This window comes from Hirundo rustica, chromosome 8 (assembly GCF_015227805.2).
Source record: "Hirundo rustica isolate bHirRus1 chromosome 8, bHirRus1.pri.v3, whole genome shotgun sequence".
Taxonomy (NCBI): domain Eukaryota; kingdom Metazoa; phylum Chordata; class Aves; order Passeriformes; family Hirundinidae; genus Hirundo; species Hirundo rustica.
The window spans coordinates 9,157,690-9,183,295 of NC_053457.1; the positions used below are offsets into that span (position 1 = coordinate 9,157,690).

A 25,606-nucleotide genomic window follows, 5' to 3' on the forward strand; every position below is an offset into this window, starting at 1 on the left:
TTGTCAGAACATCGATTAACTCTCATGAGTTCCATATACCATTGGAATTTCCACTAATATTTTTCAAAGTGAAGCCTTTCCAAATAGCACTTGATAAAGTAAAGATGTATTGATCAGCCAGCATGGGGTTTCCATAATGTTCTCACTTTATGCAAAAAGAACATTAATCCAGGCATGGAAACTTGCAACATTCCCCTGTCATAAGACTATTTTGTACAACCATATTTGTCTTGTGAATAGATTCCACATATATTAAAGCTAATTTGAAAGGAATGTGAGAAACATCACTTCAAATTCCATGGATTTTTCTTGTATTTCTTCTACATTTGTGATGATAAATGTCATACTAATGAGGGGTTCTGGGCTGAGTTTGTATTTAAATAATGAAAGAAAATAAGCAAATTTCAGTAGGAGTGTTTCACTAAATGTAGTAGGAAACTGAGCAAAAACAATCAAAACATTCATTGTCTGGAAATGTTCTATTTCTCTTAATATGATGGTGTTAAGAGTTTGTTCTAAGTTTGCTTTTTTGTTTTATTTTAGATTATATTGCTTTGTTCAGCACAAAATGTCACGGCTGTGATTATCCTGTTGAAGCTGGAGATAAATTCATTGAAGCTCTTGGACACACTTGGCATGACACCTGCTTCATTTGTGCTGTAGGTTCTACATCAAATACTACCTCATTCCTTTGTACTCCTAAATTGTGTGGTAACATCAGAAAACCTGAAAGCAGTAATAACTAACATATGCTTAAGGATGCAGAGGGATGAGATTTCATTTTTTACTTGCATTTGGAGAAGGATGGGAGTAATTTTTCTTCTCCTCCATAACTTTTACTAGAATTATGAAATTTGACCATCATAAGTAAGTGTTTTCTAATAAAACATCCAGTTTTAGATAGTACGTACAGCAGAACAAACCACTGTTGCTGTTATTCTTTCCAATGTTTGCCAAATAAAGATAGGGCAAGACTGAAAATAAATTAACACCATACCAAACAGTATAACCATAATCTTACTTACAAAGCAGTGAAGTTTGTATTTCCATGCTGAATGCTTGTTGAAACTTGCAAAAAGAAGTCTGTTTAGAGAGCATGAATAGTAATTAGCTCAGAAGTTGGTCAAACTCATCAATGTGTGGTGTGCACATAGCTCTAGAGTGTGGCCATATTCCCACACTCTGCACACAAAGCAGAGGAATCCATATGATAAACACTACTTTCATCTGGTTCTAATACCACTGAGCAGCTCTGCAACATATTATTCCTAAAGTAATAATATCTAGAATCTCTAATTAGTTAAAAATAGCTGTTGGCCACACCAAAGCGACAGTGACAATTTCTAATGTTTGTTTAAGCCCAAAATTTAGGTAGACCAGTTGAAAGTATAGAAATGTTTATAAATATCTGAAGCTAAACTAGCTTTGCAAAAAAGTGTCCTGTGAAAACTGAAGTCTGTTGGAAATTCTAACACAGAAAGGAGCACTAAGCAAGTTTCCTTCACAAGCTAACAGCACTTAATCACTTATAAATATTGATCACTTATAAAGACACTTCCTCTAAATATTTCATGTTCTTTTTTGCTTGCTCCTTTGCCTTAGCTACCCCATTCTCTGTGGAAGTTTTATTATATGTTGTTAATATGCAGATCTCACAGTGGGAGTCTTTTTAAGGATCTAACTTTATTTCTTTCAGTGGGTTAAATCAATAGCAAATCAATACGTGACTCCTAGAGACTACCAAAGAAATGCATAGGCAGAAGAGCAAGGCAGTTGAAACTGATAGTCACATCCTTCTCCCTTTTCTTAATTGTCCTTAATTATTCCTGATTGCATTTATTATTAATTCTAGGTATGCCATGTGAATTTGGAAGGTCAGCCATTCTACTCCAAGAAGGACAAGCCGCTGTGCAAGAAGCATGCCCATGCCATCAATGTTTAAAAGAAGAGCTGGCAGTCAGTAATGCTGGGGTAAAAACAGATGACTAACTGGGCAATCATAAAGTTGATAACCATGGCTAGCATTTCTCTCAGTAAGCTAGAAGTTGGTACTTCTCAAGTTTAACTTTATCCACTTTCATAAATGCAGAATGTGCTTTTTGCAAAGCTCATACAAAAACCTACTGCATGAACAGTCAAAACCAAATGAACTGATGAATTAGTCCATTATTAGAGCAACAGTTGGGGGAAATATTGAAATTAACTAAAAACCTTAATATTAAATGTGCAAATATAGTTTTAAGTTAACGACCCACGGCAGTTTAGCAGTTTTACTGCTTAGACCACACACTGGTGTTTAAAAACAACTGGAAAAATACTTCTGTATTAAGTCATTTTCTTTCACAGCAAGAATGAGTAAGTGCCATATGTACAGTCATCTGTAGAACCAAAGGCTGTAGCTTTCAAAGGGAAATAAATAGATTAGGGCTTCCTCTAGGAAAAGTGAGTGGTATTCCATTATGTTGTGGTGCTATCTCATAGCATCAGATATTTTAGCTTCTTTCCAAATAACAAGTCTGCCTTGAATCCATATGTAGCTGGGAAGCCTAGGTGAAAATTCATAACAGTTTGAAAATAAAATGGTTGGGTCAGCCTTGCTAGTGCCCTTGGCTTCTATGTGCACAGCAGATAATTCACTTTCAAATCCTAATGGAAAAGGACAACTGGCTTTCTCCAAATTGCTCTTACATTGAATGGAATAGAGCTGGCTGGAAAGGCCAGCTTTTAATTCAAAACCAGTTTTCCTTTCCTCCTGTGGGGAAAAAAAAAAAAAAAAAGATAGTCAGTCTTGCTTTGGTTTCTAATTCCCACTGATAGCAGAGGGAGGTAGGAACCTCTGTCTGGACCTTCACGCTGGTGAACACAGAAGAAACACATCCATCTAGCACAGCTAGGTTGTGGGAAACAGCTTGCAAAAGTTCCCTACTCTATCCCACATAATTAGGAAAAAGGCTTTTTTTTTTTTTTTTTTCTCTATAGTGAATGAATGTTGATCAAAAATTCATAAGGCAGCAGGCACATACACTTTATTCCTTTCCTTAGTTTAAATGCAACACAGCATGAATTGTAGCAATATTTGCCATTGGAAAACAGTAGCTATGTTCCAACAATTAGGAGAACCATACAGTCATCTTTTCTAATAACCATACAGGCATCTATCCTAATAGTTTGAGAACAACTTTCAACAGTCCAACAGTTATTTATAAAAGTCTTTTTTTCAAATAAGCAATACTTGTTGTACTGGTAATACTTTTGAATTGTTGAATATCAATGACTTTTATATTGGAGACAGCAGTTCTGTCTGATGGAGTTAAGATGGAAAGTCTGATCACCATTCAAGCTTTATTAACTCATTTAAGTGAGAATTAAGATGTGTGTGTTGACAGCTTGCAGTACTGACAGTTTTGAATTAGTACTTCTGAGGCTGAGGATGCTTTCTGTGGGCCACATGCTGGTGCCATCTGCACCTATTTTACCTTGTGTTCTGAGTAGCAAAAAATTACTTAACGTTGTCTGTCTTGTCCCTCCCATGGGTAATGCCCATTTCATTTGTGTGTCTCTTAAGGGATGAAAAACTATCCAAAGTTTGGAGGAGGAATAAATGAAATTTGGATTTCTAATATAAGAGTTATGTTAGCTGCAGGCAGTCTGCATCTTGGACAAAAATAACAACCTGAACTGCCTGTGGCAGTTTTGACATGTACGACCTGTATTTATTCAATAGGTATCTTAGTTTTCACTGATCTTAGCAGTGATCTGATCTGAGCTGCTACAGGGTCAGATTTTTGTATGCATGAATTATTCTAAAACACTAGTACATCATATGCAAAGCCTTTTTTTCTTTTTTTTTTTTTTTTTTTTTTTCCTTTTCTTTTCTTTTCAGAAAAGCAAATTTTCTGTTTTCAATCGGTGCTGGGCTGGTGTGAATATGATCCCATAGATTATAAAATCCAAACATCTGGCTCATAATACTCTCCAGAGGAATAAATCACAATTATGGGAGTTAAATATTTTTTTCCACTCCTATTGGATTTCTTTAAATACATATTCACAACAATGAGAAAATTCTACATTTCCTTGACATTTTTCAGTGCCATTCGACAAAACGCTGTTTATTATTAACTGCTGTTTGAGAGAATTCACATCAGCGTACTGTAGAGTGCACATGCCCTAGACTGCATTGAAGCTATTCTTTGGCAGATTTGTGTCGGCGTTGGCCACTGGCCGGGGCCGATCTCTGACTGCAGCCTCAGGGCAGGGAGTCCGGCTCCACGGGAGGGGCTGGCGATGGATGCCTCGGGAGAATTTCACGAGCTCTCTGATCCGCATGTGTTTATATGTGTGTGTCTCGTTGTCCCCTCCACCTTCCCCCTCAGTGTCCCCCGAGCTTGCTCCTCAGTGGCAGCGTGCGGGATCCATCACGTTAGGATCCGGCGGAGATGTCAGGGAGTGCAGTCCGTGGGACGCTGCTGGCGGGCGGCGGGGCTGGGCCGAGCTCCCCGGGGTCCCCGGGCGGGCCGGGCCGGCAGCTGGAGGTGCGCGGGCAGCCTGGAGCTCCTGCCGTGGAGGGGAGCCGGGGATCACGGCGGGAGAGCGCCTGAGGCAGCCACAGCGCGGGGGCTCTGCTAGGGTGGGACAAGATGAGGCGCTGAGGAGACGGGAAACCCTTCCCGAGGCTGGGGCTGCGGGGGAGGAATGGCCAGCTTTCACCGGGCTGGCGCGGCACAGAGCCGGGCTGGGGCAGGGGGCAGCCGGCATGACTCTCTGCAGTCAGGGAGGGGGCTTCAGGCGAGAAGTTGGGGTACAAGCAGCTCACAATAGCGCAGAGAGATGGTTTGAATAGGTTCAGAAGGGTGAGCGAGGATCCAGTCCGGTAAAGCGGAGATCTGCAGGGAAGGGAACGAGCGCAGTGTGTGCAGGCAGAGCCGAGCTGCCGTGCGGCGTGCGGCGGTGGAAGCGCCCGGCGCACACTGCGCTGGGAGCTGGGCTGGCCTGAGAGAGTCCTGAGAACGCCCTTGGCACAGAAGCTGCGCTGTAGCGCTGTAGCGCCTGCCCTGGCTCCAGCTGGTGCCCGGGCAGGGGAGATTAAAGCTAGTTTACATATCGCTCTATGAGGTACGGCGATATCTCTGCATGAAGAACAGAGGTACCCTGAGGATTATCATGTAATAAAAACTTCCTGTCATGACTTGTGCTGCTTCATAATGTGGTCCAAAAATAGGGAATCCACGTACCCGCCCTTGATGTCTGTATTAAGATATAATTTTTGCACATATCTGAACCAGAAATTTGTGAATAATAATGTAGCGTTTTAACTTTCACAGGGGTAGAATACCACGTAACTGCTGATACTCTTCTGCTAGGTCACCTTTGTGATACGGAGAGGGTAAAATGCATAAATATAATAATATATATCTCTAAAATTCAAAATACGGCCTTTTCACTATCGCTGGAAATACTGTACAAAAATATGCAAGATGAATAACGTGTACTTGATTATGTTTTATGTCTTGGAAGAGTTGCCTGGGATAAGTTCAAAGTTCTTCTGATTTTTTTTTTTTTATTCTAATTAATGTGAGTTTTTACCCACTAAAACAAAGATACTGTACCTCTGAATGATCAATTAAAAGGATCAGTCTTTTGTCTAAGTAAAAAGTGTTCAGTAACTTTTCAGTCAAAAGATTCAAAAGCTTTTTTAATGCTTTTCACTCTTTTGGTGTTCTTTTTGCAGAGCAGGGCAAATTAAATGTTTCCAAAGAAAGCTACTTTTATTATCTGGAAAAAAAAAAAAAAAAAAAAAAAAAAAACAGTCTTAAGATTTTTATTTCATTGGTTTTTACTGTATATTGGGTTCACACATTACACAATTCTAAAATCAATTCAAAACAAGGGAAAATATCTTTCCATTGGTCCTTCAGTGGTCAGTACTTTGGGTGAAATGTTTTGCTGATGATTACTTGTATTTATGTTTAATAATGTGAATGTCCACAGCACTGAACACATTCATTAGTGTCTAATGCTGGGCACACTAATGTTTGTTTGCAATACTCGTCTCCTGGTAGTGGGTATTAATTTGTTTAGTATTTATAAACAGCAGAATTTGAAACTGAGTGATTTATTGCCTGCAGTGATCATATATTAGAGGTCTAGGTTTTATAATATTTTGACATGTTGACTTGATGCCACAAGTGCCCTTGCTTTTAGATAGATATTTTTTTCCTAAGTTCCTAGTTGTTTCAGAACAGAATGTCTGGTGGTTTATGAGATGTGAGTAATTACCTTGCATGGATTATCTGTGCCAACATGAATAAAACAGTCTAGTAATAAAAGCAATGTGCAAATACAGTTAAAGCTTTATGATTTGGGTATATTTATTAATATGCCACGTGAACAGCTGACAGCTTTCAGCCATGTAATATCAGTAAGAACGCATACACAAGCTTGTACTCTCTACTTCAGACATGAAAATAAAAACTAAAAGCATTGGTTTCAACCTTATTGTATATCAGTCTTGAGTATTTGATTGACCAAATAACGCTGTTTTAAACAAATATTATCACGCTTAAAAGATGCAGTCTGCTAACAGTACATGTTGTAACTTAGCAAGACCTGTATAGTCCCGGACCTTATTGTGTCAACAAACACTGTTTATAGTAACTTTGTAAGGAGTGGGGAAATTCTCTCTTCAGTTACATCGATGCATCTGCAAACAGTTTGACTGCAAAAGCTCAGGTAGGCGTTCTTCCATTTCTTAGCAAAAGTTATTTAAAATACACAAAATGTTTTAAACACCCTAATTGAACTCCAGTGCCAAGAAATATGTACAAGTGAAAGGATGACTTCATATAACTGTGTGTTTTATAAAAACGGCCATTTTATGAGATGCCATTGGGATTAGATGCCGTTCCCGAGTACAGCATCAGGAATGACAACTTCATGCACTTAAAATCAAAATTTCCCAGCCCTGATTTCTGTTCACAATGTGCATAAGGAAATGCAATTGAAAAGAATGCCCAGAATGTAGGCAGTATTTTGTCACATAAAAATTGCTGTTTTTCCGATTGTCTGTTCTGACCTTCAACCTTTGTACAAGCCAGTGCTTCCTAAACTGTGCACTGTGATCCCTGGAGAGTTCAGCTCTTGGAACTGGAAGCAATAGAGGCATAAGCAGAGCACCATGCCAGCTGACAGGGTGGAAAAAGGGAATAGAGCAAAGTTCATGAGGAAAGGACACGGTGCAAAATGCTTGACAGGTGTTGCATTAAGGGATTCTTAACACAGATTCTTCGAGAGAGAAGCTCTTTATGCTCTGAGGAAAATGGTGATTTCAAAAGTATAGGCTTTGGCATTGTTTCCCCCTCCCACCCCAATCATGCATCTTGAATTCAGCCAGTTTCTGTTGATTAAGAGAGGAAGGAATGTGTGAATGAGATTGCTGAAACCATTATTGAATACACAATGAAATGCTTTGTTCTCCCAGGCAAATCAGAGATATGGATAAGATTCAGACTATATTCAGGCATAAATTCTGTGCTGTGTGCCTATGAAATATGCCCTTGGATAGCTGTTAAAATGCAGTTCCTCCTCCTCTTAGGAAGGTTACATCAAAAGAAAACAGTAACGAACGTGTGTTGTACTAATAAGGACTGTCAGGCTGAGTCACAAGAATTTTCTCTGTAATAAAGACAGAAAGGATTTTTTTTTTTTTTAACAAAGCTAAACTTGGGAACAAAACATTTTTCCTTTAAAAGTTTCCAGATTCTAACTGCTAGGGAATAATAAATTAGTATGCATAGAGTATCATTATTAAATCTGCCTCTACTACCAAAGTATTTTCTAATTGTACTGCTTTAGAAATTGGATTATTTTCATTAATCACAAAGATGTTATAGAAATTCTTCTGCTTTACTTAGTTTTACTGTGCATAGGGTTACTGAAAAAGAGTTGAGATTTCTTTTTCTTTTAATTAGAAGATATAGATAAAAATACAACCTTGAGTTGAATGAAGGTGATGATTCTTCCGGCTCTTGTGGAACGAATGCTGCTTGCTCCACTAAAGCCAGAAAACTTGCTGTTCTAGATTGTTTTATTCCCATGGTGTATTAAAGAGGATGGTTTGGATTTTTAGGAGGTTTAATAAATATCTATAGCCTTAATTAAAGATATCACTTCAAAACAAAAGTATTATTTACAGTGTTTAAATTATTTAAGATCTAATCATATGTAGATAGAAAAATAATGCCGGGTCGAGATTTAGTTTCATTTAAAGAAATCTTCATGTTGACTAAAGCAAGCATTCCTATTTGCATGTATGGGACATATATGTGGATTAGAACACTCAGAACTGAGATTCTGATTTCCTTTAAGTGGATGTGTTCCATACCTGCACTATTTGAGCCTAAATTGTTGTCATATAGTCCATTTACTCTGTATAGCTTAAGAATAATGCACAAATCTGAGTGTACCTCGACACATGGGGTTTGTTATCTGTTAGGTATTTGTGCTTTATGAAGTAACAACTCCACAACTCTGATAGCATAACACATGTGGGAACAGAAAAAAAGGGCACACTTTCCAAAGATCTGGCTTCATAAAAAAAATAGGATCTCAGGAATAAAATTTTTATTTGCGCATTATAAACAAAGACCAGGTATTATTCTATCACAACAGAATATTCTTCTGCTGTCCCCTGCACATTCCTTGACAGATTTTCTTCCTGCAAATTTTTCCCTGTGCTGATTCCAAGGATACTGTAAATTTCCCTGTGATTAATGCACATGCCAAAGCCTGACCAGAGTTCCTGTTCCTTCCACAGGCCTGTAAGCTGTGGGGTAAAAGGTGACAGAGTGGGCTGTGCTGCTCCTGTGAGCGTATTCAGCCCACTGCATCCTGCAAATACCAGACTTCCTGAGATTTATTGGGGATACACAATATAGATGACACTAATTGAAAGTTTCTGCTTTATAGCATGTACACTGCACGGCATCTACTTCTGGCCAAAAAGTCCTTGCAAGAAATCTGAAGTGCTAGCCAGGGATTCTGGTTCTAGCTGTGGCCTCAGATAGAGCATACCTGAACCTAAGCTGTGTGGTTGTAAAATAATGGCACAGCACAATTTGCCTTTGAGATAGTTTTCCCTGTGCCTGCTGCTGCAGCAAAAGGACAACAGGGCTGTTTTGTGGAAGGTGGTTTTCTGCCATTTTTATTATGTGAAGCAGTTTCTGGAATGGGAGCTCTTCTGAGCTGCCATTCTTCTGTTACTGCATCGTGACACCAGTCTGAATTCAAACTTGCAAAGGTTTCAGCTCATTTGGCAAAATTTACTTATTCTTACATTGAAGGGCTCCATGTTTTCCATGTATAACTTATTCAGCTTTGTGTTAGACATGCTATAATGGATGGAAACAGTCTGGTGGTGAAAAGTGGCAGACTGTCAGACTTCTAGGACAGGAGACACGTGCTGAGAGATTAAATTCTCAGAGACAAATACCTTATCCACCTTTTATAGACTTACGTGGCTGGTGGTTCTTGGAGACTTTGTTGACGTCCTAAGCAGTCACAGAAGCTGCTCTCTGTTTAGAAGTTCTCTAAAAAAAAAGAGTCAGTGCATTAAAAAGTAGATATTAAATTTGGGGGGTAGTGTATATCCTTAGGGTCCATATTTGCCTATTTAGTACAACCTCAAACAGCTCTTGCTCCTATGCAATTCTCACAAAAAAACAAAACAAAACAAAAAAGAATGCATAACAGAGGGTTGTTACTACCCCTCCCTGACTCTGGGTAAGAATCCTCATTCCCCTCCAGCTTAGGGAAATTCACTGGCACAGAAAGGTATAAATTACATCTCTGTGTGCCAGCTTCAGAGAACCTGGCCACAAATACTTCAGTTGAGATGATTTTGTTCACTTCTTTAAAGGACTGTAAGAAAGATTGTGCTTTCTCTGATCTCGTAACTTTAAAAATATTAATAGAACAACCTTTAGGTGAAAAGATAGTTAAGTAAATATTTATTTTAGACCTTCATTATTAAGTGCTACTACTTAAAAGTGAACAATTACTATCAAAGAGGGCATATGCAAGAGTAGTAAAATGAGGTAAAAATGTAGGAGAGTGAAAATCCACAGAAAAAAGTAGCTTTTAGCATAACAATTAAGCACCCAATCTACCCTTCCTTTATTCCTTGCAGGGTAATTCATTGTAAGTGAATTAATGGTGAAACATTCAGTAATAGGCCTTGGTAAGGAAATAGGAGCAGTGTATCAGGATATCCTTTTTCCGCCCCAGAGTACCAATACTTTCAATTTTATATACAACGGAAGTAATTAATTGTAACGCAGAGAAGCACAGCTGTGTTTCCTGATGGTCACACGTGCAATAGCTGCTATTGTTGAGCATTCTGAGTACATACAATGGAAACTGCTCAACTGCTCGGAACGTTCTATATTCTCAGGGATTTCATTTCCATTAGTAGCTTTTGAATCCATAGTGGATTTTTAATATGCTATTATCTTAGATCCAATCCTGCATCCCTAATCAGGTAATTTTTTGCTGATGCCAGTGAGAGTTTAAACTGTATTAGGTGTGGCTGCCAAATGAGATTTGCAGACACAGGCCAATTTCTCATTGGAAGCAAAGGGAGTTATAGACTATTTTTCGGGATTTGCTTTTAGCTGTATGAGTTTAACTTGTTCAAGTTCCAGTTTCAATTAATATTCAAGTACCTTACAGACAAGAGAGAAAAGCTTCATTGCTGTGCATTATATATTCATTATATATTTTCAGACATTTTAGCTGAACAGTAAGGATATCCTTTTATTATTTTGTAGGCCTATATTGGTTTCACTAGAATATGAAAAAAAGAAGGGAATGAGACTATTTTGCTGCACTTGCTCTTACTTAACAGCAATTTAATCATGTTTAAGGACATGTTTAGACTGAGAACAAATAAGGAAGTGATGAAATTATTTCATTCATTTCTTTTGTATAGGATTTAGATCTGTTTCATTTTAACAAGCTTGGAAGAACAGAGCATTTTCAGTCTCATAAATGTCCATCTTTGTAAATCTCTACAGTCCCCACTCCTACAGCTGCCAGAAACACATCCACTTGAATCCAGGCCTCCTGAGGACGAAGCTGTTACACACACCGAGACAGAAATTTTCTGTATCGATAAGAATTTGCCTTGTGTAACAGCAGGTTTTAGAAACACTCCCCCTTTCAGCATTGCTCCAGTTTCAGGGGAAAGCCTGAGCATCACGCTTAACTCTTAATGCACTGTGGGTTTGGATCTAAGGATAACTCAAACTTGTAAAAGAAACAAATACCTCATGTAAGAAAAGGTGGAGGAACACAAACATTTAGCTCCTCTCTGAGTATAATTCAAGCTTCCTTGTGGATCATTTGGCACCACTGGCTGATAGTTCAGGACATAAATTTTAAAATCAGCACTACAATCTAAACACTTAATCTTCTCTGAACAATTGAAGACTTTTGGCATTTTATGGGCATGCATCTAGGGGAAAACATATTACTAATTCTCCAAACAAACTGATGGGAGTGAGGCACCCTGGTGAAGCCTCTGCTGAGCCTACAAATATTTTCTTTTTCTGTGATAAGACTTTTAATGCTCTGGCTTTAAGAAAAACAAAGTAATTTGTATTTAAAAAGAGAGTTATCTCAGGGTTTATTGTGACCTGGTGAGAAGATTGCAACAAAGGTTTTGTAAATGTGAATCCATAAAAACAAAATCATCCGGCTCAGCTAGGCACAGGAAGAAGAAACAGAAAAAGCAGCGGGAAGTTTGGTTCTTGACTGGGAAGATGTGTCCCAGAGCAAAGTGCTCCCGTTAGTGCAGCCCTTTGCCACAGCAGGGGGGTCAGTTCCCCGGAGCACAGTTCAGTGAGGAATCAGCTCCCACCCACAGCTGCTGGGACAGGTACAGCCACTGTGTCCTCCTTCCTCCACGGCCACCTGCACAAGGCTGAGGGAGAATCCTCTGCGGAACCCCAAGTGACCCCAAAACACACCGACTGCTTGAGCTGTGGGAACACTTCTGCTGTTTCCTTGTGCCCATCCTCTGCAGGAGCTGTTTCTCCTTGGATTATTGCCACGGTGCTCTCCAGTGCTGCCCTGGACTCAGTTCCACACCAGGCTGGTTGGACATGGCTTTCCTCTTTACCACCGGTGACCCACTAGCAAAACATTTTTAAAAGCACCTTTCTTCACAGATTTGACTCTGCCTTATTGAATTAATTTTGCTTACATTTAAAAAACTTAATAAAATCCATGTCTTTTGTAAGCAGCAAACAGCTGAATAAATTTATAATCAAAAGAATATGCTTTCAAGTAAAATAGCTCTGAAAAAGAGACAAAGCCAAATTCATGTCATATTAAGTGAAATAATTGTGTCCCTGGCTGAAGGGCAATATTCTTTTAATATGTAACACGGAATATTTATTTTTGTAACAGTAACAGAGAAATACTCATCTAATTGCAAACAGTTCTCAAAAATATATTTGGACCACAGATTTAAGACATCTGAATTCCAGGGACTGAAGGGAAGAGGGATCTACAAAGATCAAGTCTAATCACATGGCTGACCTTCTCCCTACATATACCCCTTTGTTCTTTTGATATTCGAGTTTGTAGTTCCCTAGTGATTCCAAGAACTAATAAGAAATTCCTGGAGAGGAAATAACAATGAAAGCAGCTGGAAGACTACCCATTATATTTTTTAAAAATACATTTCTCTTCACCCTGACAGTCCATTTTGAACTGCTTCTTCTATAGCTCATGTTACACTTCCACATCTCACCTTGGCCTAATGTCAAATGAACCTAAGTTTATTTTTATATTTTCAGGCTTCTGTGTTTTTTGAGTGTTACTCAATTAATAAAATAAATACTTTGTGTTACTAAACCTGGTGTGTCTGAGTTTTTGCAGATTCCTAAAATCCTCATCAGGTAGGATTTCTGCTGCTAACTAGCTCGCTGGAACCCTGTGTCCTTCTGAGAGCCCATCACATTCACTCTGTGGTTTGAAAAGGTCTCTCTGCCCATCCTGGTAGAGATGTTGGAAATGAAAGTACTGCACTGTTTTCAAAGACAGCAGGATTTTCTGTGTGATGTTTCATCAGACATCCATCACAATCGAAACGCTTTCTAAGGTCATTATGATTCATCATTTTAGATTAAGATGCAGTTTGGTCTCCTGCAAGCCCTAGTATTATTATAATGTAGTTTACTTTTGCAGACTTTATTTTGTGATTAAGACAGGGAGTTAACAGCACTCAATAATGCAGAGATGGGCATTACTTGCCATAGCAATGCAAACTTCATCCTCAGCAACACTGTTCCTGAGCTGACAGGGACTGTCACTTGTGGGGATCTCAATGCCCAAGTGCCTTGAAAAGTACTGGCTGAGACAGCGATTTCTGCAACGTGCAAATGTACACACCAGGAGCTGGATGAAAAGGGTCGATCCATTTCACAAAAAGGGTTAAATACATTTCAAGGCTAGCAGCTGTTGCTAAATTCATGTGTCCTGGATTGGAATCAATATCTAACATCTGACAAGCACTGGGCTGTATTAGCACACGTTATTACTGAAGAGATGCTAGCACTAACAGCTTTAGTTCTGCTTGGGAGCACACACACGCATGTTGCATTCTTCTTCCATATTGAGTGTCTATTCTGCTGCTATAATTTGATAGTACAGAGTGGAAGAACAGCAGACTCATATTTTCCTTTGAAATTATAAACATAAGCATAGGAGTTCTGTATTGCTTGGCATGGAAGCTGTGATTTTGTCTTTCTCGCTGGCTGGCTTTGTTTTGGACACTGACAGATTTTTCTGGATGATAGTGATCGGAAAAAATTTTCTAAAAGTCTAGTAAGACAAGACCTGCGTTTGCAAATGCCTATCAGCACAGCATCTGGCCACATACAGTTATTAGCTGTGCCTTTACCTGGCTACATTTTAAAGGAGTCTACGAAGGTGATAGGTTTGAAGTTTTATTTCCTCTCTTGTTTTGCTGCGTAGGATAATACAGAAGTGAAACACTCATCTAACCATCTGTGGGTCAAACGCACGTGAACCAGAATGCAAAGCCAGTGCTCTCATCTTGCATTCAGAGGTGACAAGCCTGGAGTGCGGTACGCAACATTTACAAGTCCTATCTGATATTAGCATGCAAAAATGGAGCTACACTGTGGAGTGGTCAACGAAGTAAGCAAACCCATGATTCCCGCAATATATGCACAGGTGGCTCTTTGGCACCAATAAGCCAGATTGCTTCCCAACTGGTTATTCTCTAGAAAGAGTTTATCTGGGCAGGCATCTCCACACCGGCAATTACCGGTGTGTCCTGAAGGCCTAAAGAGTGTTTTGGTGTGCAGCAAAGGGAAACTGAGTAGGTCTGTACGATCCATGTGATCCTCATTTCCCCCTGTAGCTGGCTTTGTGCGCAAAGTTCTTGATGCAGAGTAACCAAGCGACAGGACCGGTGAAAGGACATGAGCAGCACAACTGCTGTCACACTGTCCAGCGAAGGATAAAAACAGCAGCCCAGGTGGGAGCTGTGCCGCCTCCCCGGCACAGAACACTGCCACCGCAGCGCCTGCCGCACTGCTGCTGGGAGACCTCACTTGAAGACAGACAGACAAATTATTACTTTGCCAATTTGTCCTAATGATAAGGAGCTTTGAAATACAATGCAAATCATGGCCTTCAGCATCCTTATCAGCAAGCAGAGCTGCTCATTTGCAGAAGTTATAATGTAGCCCAATCTAACTAAATGGGCATATTTATTTAGATACAGGAAATGGAAAAAGCAAACAACGCTGTCCTTTGCAATGGAACTCTATCCCTGCTGCGGGACTGCAACGTCAGCCTTCTCAGAACTCTTTTTCCACGGAGCCAGAAGGCCCATGCGAGTCCCTCACTGCTCCCTACGCGGCTGCCGCCACTGGCTGCTCGCTGCCCTTCCCCAGCTCACACGCAGCCCCCTGAGCTCCCATCAAAGGTGCCGGGGTAATCCTCCAGCCCAGCTCCTCCGCGGGTGCTGGCAGCCCGTGCGCTTGCCGTGGCACCAGCATCTGGACGGAGCCTCCCGGCCCTGCAGCCAAACCCAGCCGCAGCTGCTTTTCTCGTGTCTCAGCCCCCTTCAAGGCCACCGTTGCTCCCATGACACCGGCTTGGCCACTTTTTCCCTCAACATTTTTTTTTTTTTTTTTTTTTTTTCCCCTCACACCTTTCCCGTCCTTTCCTAGAGAAGCTCCCTCAGGGGAAAAGCGCTGCTGGGCGGCGGGGCAGGACAGCGCCGGGGCCCGGGCGCCCAACGCCGCGCCGGCCGAGGCTGCGGCCCTCGCTCCCGCCCGCGGAGGGGCTACCGGGGAGGAAAAGCAGGCCCGGCTGGATCCTCCCGGCCGGCTTTCCTCGCCGGGAGCCCCGCCAGCCCTCCCGCCCACGGCACGTGCTGACGGACGGACGGGCGGGCGGGGGCGGCGGGCGCGCTCCCGCCTCCCCGCGGGCCCCCGCCGCGCGCGCGCCCGGCCGCGGCGATCGGAATCCGGCTCGTTCCCGCCCCGCCCCGCGGGGACGCGCCGGGAGCGCCTGCCGGGACACGGAGCCTGCGCCGAGCCGTCCCGCCCTCCCCCGCCCGACGCACCACCCGCCTTCGCCCCCGTCTCAGCGGAGCCGTCGGGGTCCCGGGAACGGCCCCGCGGAGCGCGGCGGGGAGCGGGCCCCCTCCCCCTTCGCCTGCCGTCCCCGCGCGGAGGATGAGGAGCCCCCACCGCCGGTGAGTGCGGGCCGCGCCGCGGAGGCCTCGGCCGGGCGGACGGAGCCGGGGCGCCCCGCGCAGCGCGGCGATGCCCCCCTTCCCCGCCGTCGGGCGGCCCGGCCCGGGCGGTGCCCGGCGGGGTCTGCCCCGGCCCCGGGAGGCGCCGTCGAAGGCGGACTCCGCCGCGGCCGGCGGCGGCCCTCCCGCCCCGGCCTGGCCGCTCGGGGCCCGGGGAGCGCCCCCGGCCCCGCCGCCCTGCCCCGCCGCGGCGCTGGGGGCGCTGCCCGCCGCAGGGCCGGGCCGGGCCGGGTGGGCGCCGCGGGGGCTGCGCGGGGCCCGCGGGTCCCTTGCGTGGGCAGGGCCGGCGCGGCGCTCGCTGGCCGTGCGCTCCCTCCCTCCTGCCCTCCCTTCCCGGTGTTGTAATCCCGGGCCCCGTGCCGAGCCGGAGCGAGCGGCAGCGCCCGTCGTCGTGGGAAGGGTACGAGGAATAAGGTGCTTCGCCTTCCTTTTGTGCGAGCCTTGAACAAAGCCGGACGCCGGCTTTCCGAATCGGTTTTGGCCGTTCGGCGACGTCAAGCAAAAAATGGTCTGAAGAAATAATAACCCCGAATAATCGCCCGTACCTTAGCAGTGAAAGACGGTGCTGTTGAGGACCGATTATGTACGCGGTTTTTATAGCTGATTACAAAATCTATTGAACGGGGGTCAAAAGCACAAATGGCTTTTTACCACCTTTCAATCAACGGCGCTCCGATGTTGTTTTGGTAAAATTAAGAGTGAATTCAGCAGCAGGGATGGTAGTAAGCTGTGGTATTTCCTTTCAGCAGTTGCCTGTTACTTTGTGTCAAGTTGTGCGACGCTTTTTCCCCAGTGTAAATTGGTTGCCCTCCGAATTTACATATTTCGTTCTCTGCTTAGAGGTAATTATCTTTGACTTCTTTTATCAAGTTAGCACGCTAGGGATTGTTCAGGCCTGTTACCTGCAGGGATAGAGAAGCTGCTTTTGTAGATAAGGAAGACTCTCCCGAACTGAAAGGCTTGTTTGATTTGTAGTAGAACCTAGCCCTGGAATAAAAAGTTAACGTAAAAGCAATTTATAGTCAGATAATTTATCCAGTCTACAGCTATGAAGACTCCATGTTGTGGCATTTGTAGCAGCCTGGATAAAACTCTTGCTGACAATGTATTTGTCGTTTGGTCTTGTACTTTGGTTCTTCCGTAGCTTTTTCTTGGGTTATGCACAGCATTTTCTCTGAGGCACATCCATGGGGCTGTGTATTTTATATGTATTTCTATAACCTCGTAGGCTTTGAGATCTGGTTTGAACTTTTATGAAGGGTCTTCTCATGCACCTGCAAGACTCAGCTGCCGGTCCTTAGCATGTCGTGCTGCCTGATCTCTTCCAGCAACATGGCTGGATCTGAATTATTTTCTTCCCTTAAGTGTGAGGTAATTTAGTTTTGAAAGGGACCTCTGAATGTTATCTGTTTGAGCCTTTGTTCAAGTTGGAGCAGAAAGCTCTCGGTAAACTGCAAGCCTGAAATAGCATCTTACTTGGAATTCAATGATTAAAGACATGTTTACTAAAACAGTATGTAGCCAGAGCAGGGACTTTCTTAAAGCCAGTGTGTGGGACCCCAAATCCAGGTTAGGCTGCTCTGCAAGATCCTCACGGTGAAAATTGTTAGGCAGATTAAAAATACTGAATATGGATGATGGAGTGTGTAAATGATATGTGAGCTTTCTCTGGATACCAGGTCTGACATACAGAGCTGCAGTAGCTGCTTCGGGGAGTTGCTGGAAAATGCAGATGGACGAAAGAGACCAATCAGTATGTGGCAGAGAAACTGTTATAAATGTTTGTTTGTTCTTGCTTATTTCAAGCATCAGTTGAAAATTTGTCCTATCTGGATACCTGGTAAATCATCAGGTATTTATTGGTTCCTTAGTCAAAAGGATATATTTTCAGTGCCTGGGATTTCTTCACTTATCTTACTGTCATCTGTAAATAAATGACAGAAGGAACTCTTAATTTAAAAGTTTATCTCATCAGAGTCATATGTGGGTACAGATGGAGTACTTGAAGCCTTGTTTCCTTTGCTAATATTCCCAAAATGCAGGACTTGGAGGCAGGCATGGAGTGTGCCTGAAAAGAAGTTTTCCCTTTCACTGCTGCTTTAGTGGTTCCACGTTTTCTTTTCTTGGACAAGATCTGCAGAACCCTCTGCAGCTGTCCCTCCACAGTCGTGCTGATTGTCCCCAGTTGCAGGGGTCTCTTTTGTGCCTTCCATGATGGTTCCTGCTTTAAGGGGAAACGTGATTTCTTTTTGCCTTGTTTTCTTGCAGTCCATTAAAGGTTGCTGTGGAAGCTGTTGAGGGTCCACTACTCTCCGGCAGCAAGTTGTTACTTTTTAAAATGCTTAAAACTGGCAATGAATGTAAAACGTGACCTGCTACATTGTGTCCTTTAAGAATAACATGGAGACTGCACTGGGGGATACTTGGAGCTCTGTAAAAGGTTGAAACAGTCACCTCATTTTTCTTCTTTTGTATAGAATACATAATTTTAGCAATCTCTGTGCTCTTATTTGAGAAGATATACAGAATAGCGATTTTGTGAGGGATTTATTCCAGCAGCATCTGCGTAGTACACTGTATTTGGGGTGTGTAAATCCCAAGAGGTTTAGCTTGATAAAAGACATAGCTGGCCCCACCACTGACCAGGAAATCGGGACAAGCTGCCAACTTGCCAGGATGGACTTTGCTGAGAACTGCCTTCCCGGGACTGTGCTGGGTATATTTACAGAGCATATGAGGTGTATTTCATGTCCATCTGCCTCCAAAGTAAAACAACAATTATGCCACTAGTCTGCAATACATATTTTGAAATTCACTGTAGCAGGTTGGACACTGAAGCATTTCAGGTTGACGTATATTTGATATATTGAGAAGACCAAGAACTTAATTCATCTTGTGGTAGTGCAAAACCTGTGTATGGGTTTCCGGTTATGACCCCATTGTTTCAGCCGTACACAAACACTGTGAGAAATACAGTCATTGTGTTTCAGATTTATAATCCAGAGAGGTTTTTCTTGCTGTTTTTCTAGAGGGTGTCTTGTAGCTGCCATCCCATTGCATTCTGTGCGTTATGTTTAGGTTTAGTACTGTCTAATGACGGTCTGATTAGCAAAATTCAAAACAAGCGTTAGGGCAGGAAAATAAACTCTGCTTCATGCTTGTGATAATATTCATAGGTTGTAGAAGCAGGAGGAAAGGAAAAGCCACAGCAAAGCCTTATTGAAGGTCAGGTGTGTCACCAGCTCGGAGTTTCTGCAGTGACACCTGCAGTTACAGTGAAAGTGATTGCCCTGATGGAGCTGTCGCTGCCATCCCCGCCCTGTCACCGGTGAGGTGACTCTTCACGGAGGAGGGGGAAGTGCCCTGAGTATCATGAAGGTGTGAAATTTGAATGTTTGAAAAGATTTCGATTAGATAAAAATCTGTATAATAACAGTTGTTAAAGATGTGTACCTGCAACATGCAGCTAAATGCTCTCATGCTCATTTTCTCCTCAAAACAGGACCCCCCAAAATACAGAGGAAAATGTCGTGCATTTGAATGTAATTTGAATGTCATGAGTTGCTTTGCATTAAAAGGGGGAAAAAATCAGTATTATTAACGCAGCTCTGCAGTATTGTAGCTTAACTTGCATCATATATTATAACAGCAGCAATGCTTTTTACAAAAATTTGGTATCACGTAAATTTTTGCAGTGTGCTTTTAGTCAACTTTATTAGTTTAAAATTTGGAAGCAACTAGCAATTCTTTGTATCTATATTCCCTCAGTTCATCATCTTAAGGAGAAAACTGTCAGTCTTGCCATGCTTTGGTTGATAAATACAAGCAGATGTAGCAGGGATAAGTTAGAGAAATATCAAAGTCTCATAAGATACAGACTAGGAAACAGATCTGGTTTGTGGAAGTGATTTCCTTTTCACTGCTGCAGCTGTTGAAATGATTTAAATTTGCTTTTCTTAAAAAAAAAAAAAAAATCCCACGTAGAACCATTTGTAGGCCTTTATACTTCCTCTGTGAGAGCCTGATCCCAAATTTGACTGGAAATCAGTGGACAGAGCTCAAATGACTTTAGAGGGCTGAAGTCATCAGAGATTTCACTTATGCAGAGAATCAATACTCTGCTCATGAGATTTGTGCAAATGAGCACATGGTGTGCTCAGAGTCAGAACGTCAGGGATATGGAAGTGGTGAATAAGCTCAGATAAAATTTTCTAAGTTAATCATTCTTTTTCCTATCCTGTGTTCAGCTGGAAATTCACAGCGCAGTGGTCAGACAGAGGAACTGTTCCGTGTGTTTTTGCAGGGGTATAGGGGGCTTGAAAAGGAAGCATAAACAGAAGGGCTGGGAGGAATTGTTCAGCAGGAATAATGGATACTGAAAATATGAGAACTGTATCATCTACTTGTCCTTTATATTTGGGAATGAAAGAACTTGAGGAGTAGTATGAAAACAAGAGGGATTTATTGGAAGAAAACTGAACCTCAGTGACTGGAAATGTGAGCGAGGAGACCACAAAGCTGGGTAAAATGTGCTCTCCCTGGCTGCATGTCCTGCTTTGTGCAAGAGAAAATCATCTTTAACAGAATGCCTTGGAGAAGATTTTAGAAACCCTCTTGTTTCCCTCTCAGTGTTGTGTGAGCAGCAGGCCTTGCAGTCGTCAGGTCTGGACAGCTGAGAGTTAATTACAACACAGGATTGGGATGGGGCACAGGGATGAACTTCAGCTAATGAGGCGCAGCCGTGTTTTGGGCACTGAATCTACCTTCTGTTCAGGTTATTGAAGGGATTTTAGCAGTAATGAAAAATTCAGTAGTGGTACCAAGTATTAAGCAGAAATGTCCCTGATGATGGAAGATATGGAAGTTTCACTTTAAAGGGTTTTTTTAAAACTTGCTTTAAATGTCTCCTCTCTTGGAGACAAAGCAAACAATAAATCCCCCTGAGTAAGAATGGGGCGGTTTTGTTTTAATGTATAGATGTATTTTTATAATTTTATCTTCCGTATTTACTAGATCACAATAATTTTACCTTTTTATTTGTGAAAATATTCTAGAAAAAGTTTCCTGTAGGATATTCTGATGTGTATGCCATTAATCAGGATTGCAGACTGTGCCCTTCCCCACCCAGGCAAATTATTATTCTGAGCCTAAAATTTAATGGAAAACTGGATAGGTTTTATGGCCAATCTGTCACATTTGAATCAGTGAGTCTACCAGGGATAATTCATCTTTAAAACTTGCAGTGTGGACTGAAGTTTGCCCTAGTCCTCTACTTGACTTAGATGAATGGAAATTTTTCTGAACAATGGTATCTCAATATATATATATTTTAATATTTTGCTACTCTTGCATTAATAAGTTCTTTACTGAATTTATTTGACAACCATTCATACTTGTTTGCACTAATCTTGATATGTTTTGTAAAGCTCTTTTAGTACATGGTGATTTAATTTTTTTTTTACATTTACAACTATAATTAATCATAACCCTAAAAAGAATCAAAACCTGGAGTTTTGTTTTACTCAAAAGCTTATGGCAGAGGGCTCTGGCAAAGTGTAGAAACATTCCCATATAGCTGATACTCTTCAGTTTCCTGCTCTTAAAACTTCATGGAAGGAATGCAGCTCGCCAATTTGGGTTAGACCAGGAACTGCAAAATCAAACCTGACCCAGACAGGGTAGTTTTTATTCAAACCCAAGCCTCTGTTGAACCGTCTGTTTTTGTTCTGCCCCTGGCCCTGTTTCACTCCCCCACCTCTCTTTAAATTCACAAGTTTTTAAATGTAGAGATGTTTCTAATTTAGAAAATTATTTTGGTGTAATGAACTAAAACAGAGAAGAGTGGACTAAGCTGAGGGAGGTCAAAAACCAGATGGAAATAGAAAATCTGAAAACATGGAGTAAAGGAAAAAAAATCCCCCTTGAAATAATGGAATCTAAATGCTGAAATTATACATCTGTTGAGCAGCTGTGCATTCCTTAGCCAGAGGTTCCGTTGCAGAAATGGCATTACTCAAGCTTTTCTCAAAGCTTCAAATGCTGTTGTATAATATTTACATCTCTCTAGTACTGTCAGTAACAGTCTTAGGAGCCTGGAGAACAGAGGTGGAGGGAAGAGCTGATGTAAGAATTTCCTTCTTTGTCCTTAAGCATCTGTAGTGCATATAGTTGCTTGCTGCAATGGAATTCTGTGATTTTCTTGCTTGGTTGTCCTTTATAAATATCTTTTAATTTCTGCTGACTTAATTTCAGAGGAGGAGTTGGTTACAGGAAAAGTAACCAACTAAAACTATATGAAAGGAGGGTGCACTAGTGGGAAAAGAAAGTCACAAATGCCTCAAGTGTTTTGCTCCTGTCAATGGCCAGCAGTATTGCTCCAGAGGAACACAGAAGACAGCCTAGCAGACAGCTGTGGTGGAATTACACCACTCTGTGGAAGCATCTTCCTCCATCCCAAGAACCAGGAGCTAGCTGAGTCTGTAAGGCACGTTAAATCCACTGCATTGTATATCCACAGCACATGAAGCGCTTGAAGTTAGAAACGGTTTCTCTGAGCTACTAAGCAGGTTATAAAACTTTGTAGTTTTACACTTTCTTCTGTGTTCTTTTTTGTCTTTGTACTTTTTGTCTTTTTTGTCTTTGTACTGTTGGTGTCCATCAGAGTTACCTGTTAATATTAAGATTTACATATGGTAGAGCTGATCTTTGAAAAAGCATTGGTCTGACTGCTGATGTAAAGGGTGATTTAGTTAATGAAAGACCCTAAGGTTTTTTGGTTATTTTTGTACAAAGGGACTCTTGCTTCAAATAATTTTTACCAAAATTTAAAAGTTTGAGGTTATGTAACAAATGTCAGAGTTTTCAGCGATTTTGAATCTTGATTTCAAACTATTTCTGCTTTTGGAAGAAGTAATTGTTTACTTGAAGATATTTTTTACTGTGTGTACTTGGACCAACCACAGGTAAAATAAATCTCCTTTGGGTTACTCTGATTGTGAAGAGAAGCTGTGGGTGTGCTGTAAATACAGATGCCAGGGTCTCCTGAGCATTTGAAAGAGCAGGAGTGGGGCTTTGGGTTCAGGTGACAGGGAGTGTGGGCAGAGGAGCAGTGGCGTGGTGAGAAAGGCTGGCTGGGTTTGAGCCCTGGAGAGGAGCCCAGAGCTCTCTTCAAACCTGGGACAGGAGTGCCAGAATCCTTCACCTCCTTGCTCCGTCCATAACTGCAAAGCAACTCTTGCCATATCTATCCATCCATGCATTATTACTCCACTGTCACTGCTGGTTTTTCTCTCTAGCATATGTAACTTTGTCATATTGTGAAATGAGGTTTCAGGCTATTAAAGTGTAGCTAGTATGAAGTTTCTAATACTTAACCTAAGCTGATTATTTTATTTGAATGTCACAATTTTCCATATGTTGTGGAAAAGACTGGCACAAACAGGAGAAATTGGAGGTCTGTGTGCTGTGATATCTTGTTCTGATCAGAGATGGGGCGGCACAGCTGACATGGCTGCAGTGCTGCAAGGGCTGGTTACGGGCTCTCCAGGAAGGCTGAGATGGTGAGGGGTGCACGGTGTTGTGGGGATTTTTGTTTTGAGAGTGCCATGGAGGTTCCTGAAGTTCTTCCTTTTGGGTGAATGGGGAGCCAGTTGAGAGGTGTGGGTCAGGCCTCACAGCAGGTCAGCGTGGGTGATGGTGGCAGGTGCCTGCAGGAGGCTGTCTCTGAATGAGTGGGGAGCAGTGCATATTGTTTACCTTGAATTCCGTAGGGTAGTGGCAGTGTTGCTTGTGACATCCTCATCGACAAAGTGATGGAAGTACAGGCTGGACAAATGGAGAGTGAGAGAGATGGAAAATCGGATGAGCTACCAGGCTCAAGGAGTTGTGATGAGCAGCACAAAGCCCAGCTGGGGACCAATTTTTAGCAGTGTCAAGCCCAGGGGTCAAGCCGCATTTTGAGTGCAGTGCAACCAAGGGGGAACACTGATGGATGATGGGACAGAGCACACCCTCAGAAGTTTGTAGGCAGTACAGAAATGGGAAGAGTGGTGGGCCAGGTGGTTGTGCAGCCCCTCGCAGGGACCTGGATGGACTGGAGAAGTGAGCAGAGAGGAGCCTCATGAAGCTCCACAAAGGGAAGTGCAAAGCCCTGTACCCAGGGAAGTGCCTCCTGGGCCGTCCAAGGGTGAGTGTTGTAGCCAGACTCGGGGAGGTGATGATGCCCTTCGGCTCAGCACTGGTGAGACAAATCTGGAAGGCCCTGACCAGTTCTGGTCTCCCCAGAAGGACTGGGCAAGTACCCCTGTGGCAGAGAGGTGGTAACAGCCTCACTGGAAGCAAGTGATGAGGGCTGTTCTAGTCTGTGTTTGGAAAGAGTGTGGAAGGGGGAGTGGATGGTGAGGTGATGAAATTTGTAGCTGATACAGGTACTGTAAACTGGCTTGAGCAGTATCGAATGCTTGTACGATAAAATACTGGAGGAGGTACAGTAAGTGCAATGTAATTTAATTCAAACAGAGGAAAACCAGTAATAGGCTCTAAATGAGGTATTAACGCTTGGGGAGATCTTTGTTTTGAAGCTCCTACTTTAGATCGAACCTATCTGCGTATGGTGTTGAATTTTTTTTTTTCCTCTCTTCTCTTTTTTGTGTTTCCACTGTCACTTTTGTACTTGTGGCCAAGTAAAAGGTTGGATTTGCTTGCTAATTTAACTGAAAACTAACCACATAAAACCCCCTATGTTTTCAGTATTTCCAGCTCACTGTGGTACTATATGAAGAGTAAGAGCAGAGGAAGGCCAGCACTTCCCTTCCTAAAATCAGTACAGGCTTAAATGAATTTAAGCCAGTTTTGAGGCAGCATTCTATATAGTTAAGTATTTAAAAAATGGGATTATGCAGCTGTACAAGTTCATTATATATGGACATGTAGGTGCCTCCTTTTGGTAACACAATTTCAACAGTCCAATTAAAATGAGAAGGTAATTTTTTGTTGTTGTTCTGGTTTGATTTTTCCTTCTTCCAGCAAACAAATAGGATGCAGTACTAAATAGACTTGGGCCTCTTCATTTAAGGAAAGAAAAACTGTGGAGAGAGAGATGGTGATGGTAATCTATCAAACCTTAAATGAAATTAAGAAACTGATGAATAGCATTTCAGCACTATTTGTTTTCTCCACAGTGTAAGGGAATGGCAGGTTTACAAGGATGGTAAAATGGGGTGTTTCTTTCCTTCCTCACAGCAAATATTTCAGTTGAAAAGTCACTGCCAGAATACGTGGCTGGGGATGAAAGTGCTGTGCAGATTTGCAATCACACGGGTTTGCTGACAGATGCACGCACTGATGGCAATAGCACAGTCACTTGTGCCTGGTTGTAGGCCAGGAACTCCCCGGGTTTCTGGATGAAGCCGGGGAGGACTCTGTTCTCCCTTAGTTCCCCACCGGTCTGATAGCAGGCGGTGTCACAGGCAGAGTGCTGGGGTAGACATCTGCCACCGAGCCTTTTATCACACCCACACGCAGCCAGGCACGTCAGCTCCTCTGCTGCTGCACTTAGTAGTGTCTGTAACGCCCACATGGTTTCTTTATGTTGCACTGGCACCCATCTGCCTTCGTTGACGCGTTTGTTAGGTTTGCTTTAGCGAAACTACCATCAAACGTGAAGTAACATGTTTTTTTGTATCTGCCTTATCTTAAACGTTTTCTGTTTAGATACTTTATTTTGCTGCGTGTGGAAAGATTGATCAT

At 42.3% G+C, this 25,606-nt stretch overlaps 2 protein-coding genes across 6 annotated transcripts in view; both read left to right on the top strand.

Moving 5' to 3' along the window:
• Positions 1-6,495, top strand: part of LDB3 (LIM domain binding 3) — a 107,312-nt gene extending 100,817 nt beyond the window's left edge. For 3 of the 5 annotated variants that reach the window (XM_058421444.1, XM_058421445.1, XM_058421446.1), the window contains 2 exons: positions 544-659; positions 1,853-6,495. In XM_058421444.1, the coding sequence (XP_058277427.1) occupies positions 544-659; positions 1,853-1,942 (206 nt within the window). In that variant the 3' untranslated portion in view covers positions 1,943-6,495. The remainder of the gene's footprint in view (positions 1-543; positions 660-1,852) is intronic. The other 2 variants (XM_040070936.2, XM_040070937.2) reach the window with 2 other exon arrangements.
• Positions 6,496-15,666: 9,171 nt separating this feature from the next.
• BMPR1A (bone morphogenetic protein receptor type 1A) overlaps positions 15,667-25,606 on the top strand; it is a 73,083-nt gene continuing 63,143 nt past the window's right edge. The window contains exon 1 of the mRNA XM_040071065.2: positions 15,667-15,799. The gene's annotated coding sequence lies outside the window, so the exon portion shown is untranslated. The remainder of the gene's footprint in view (positions 15,800-25,606) is intronic.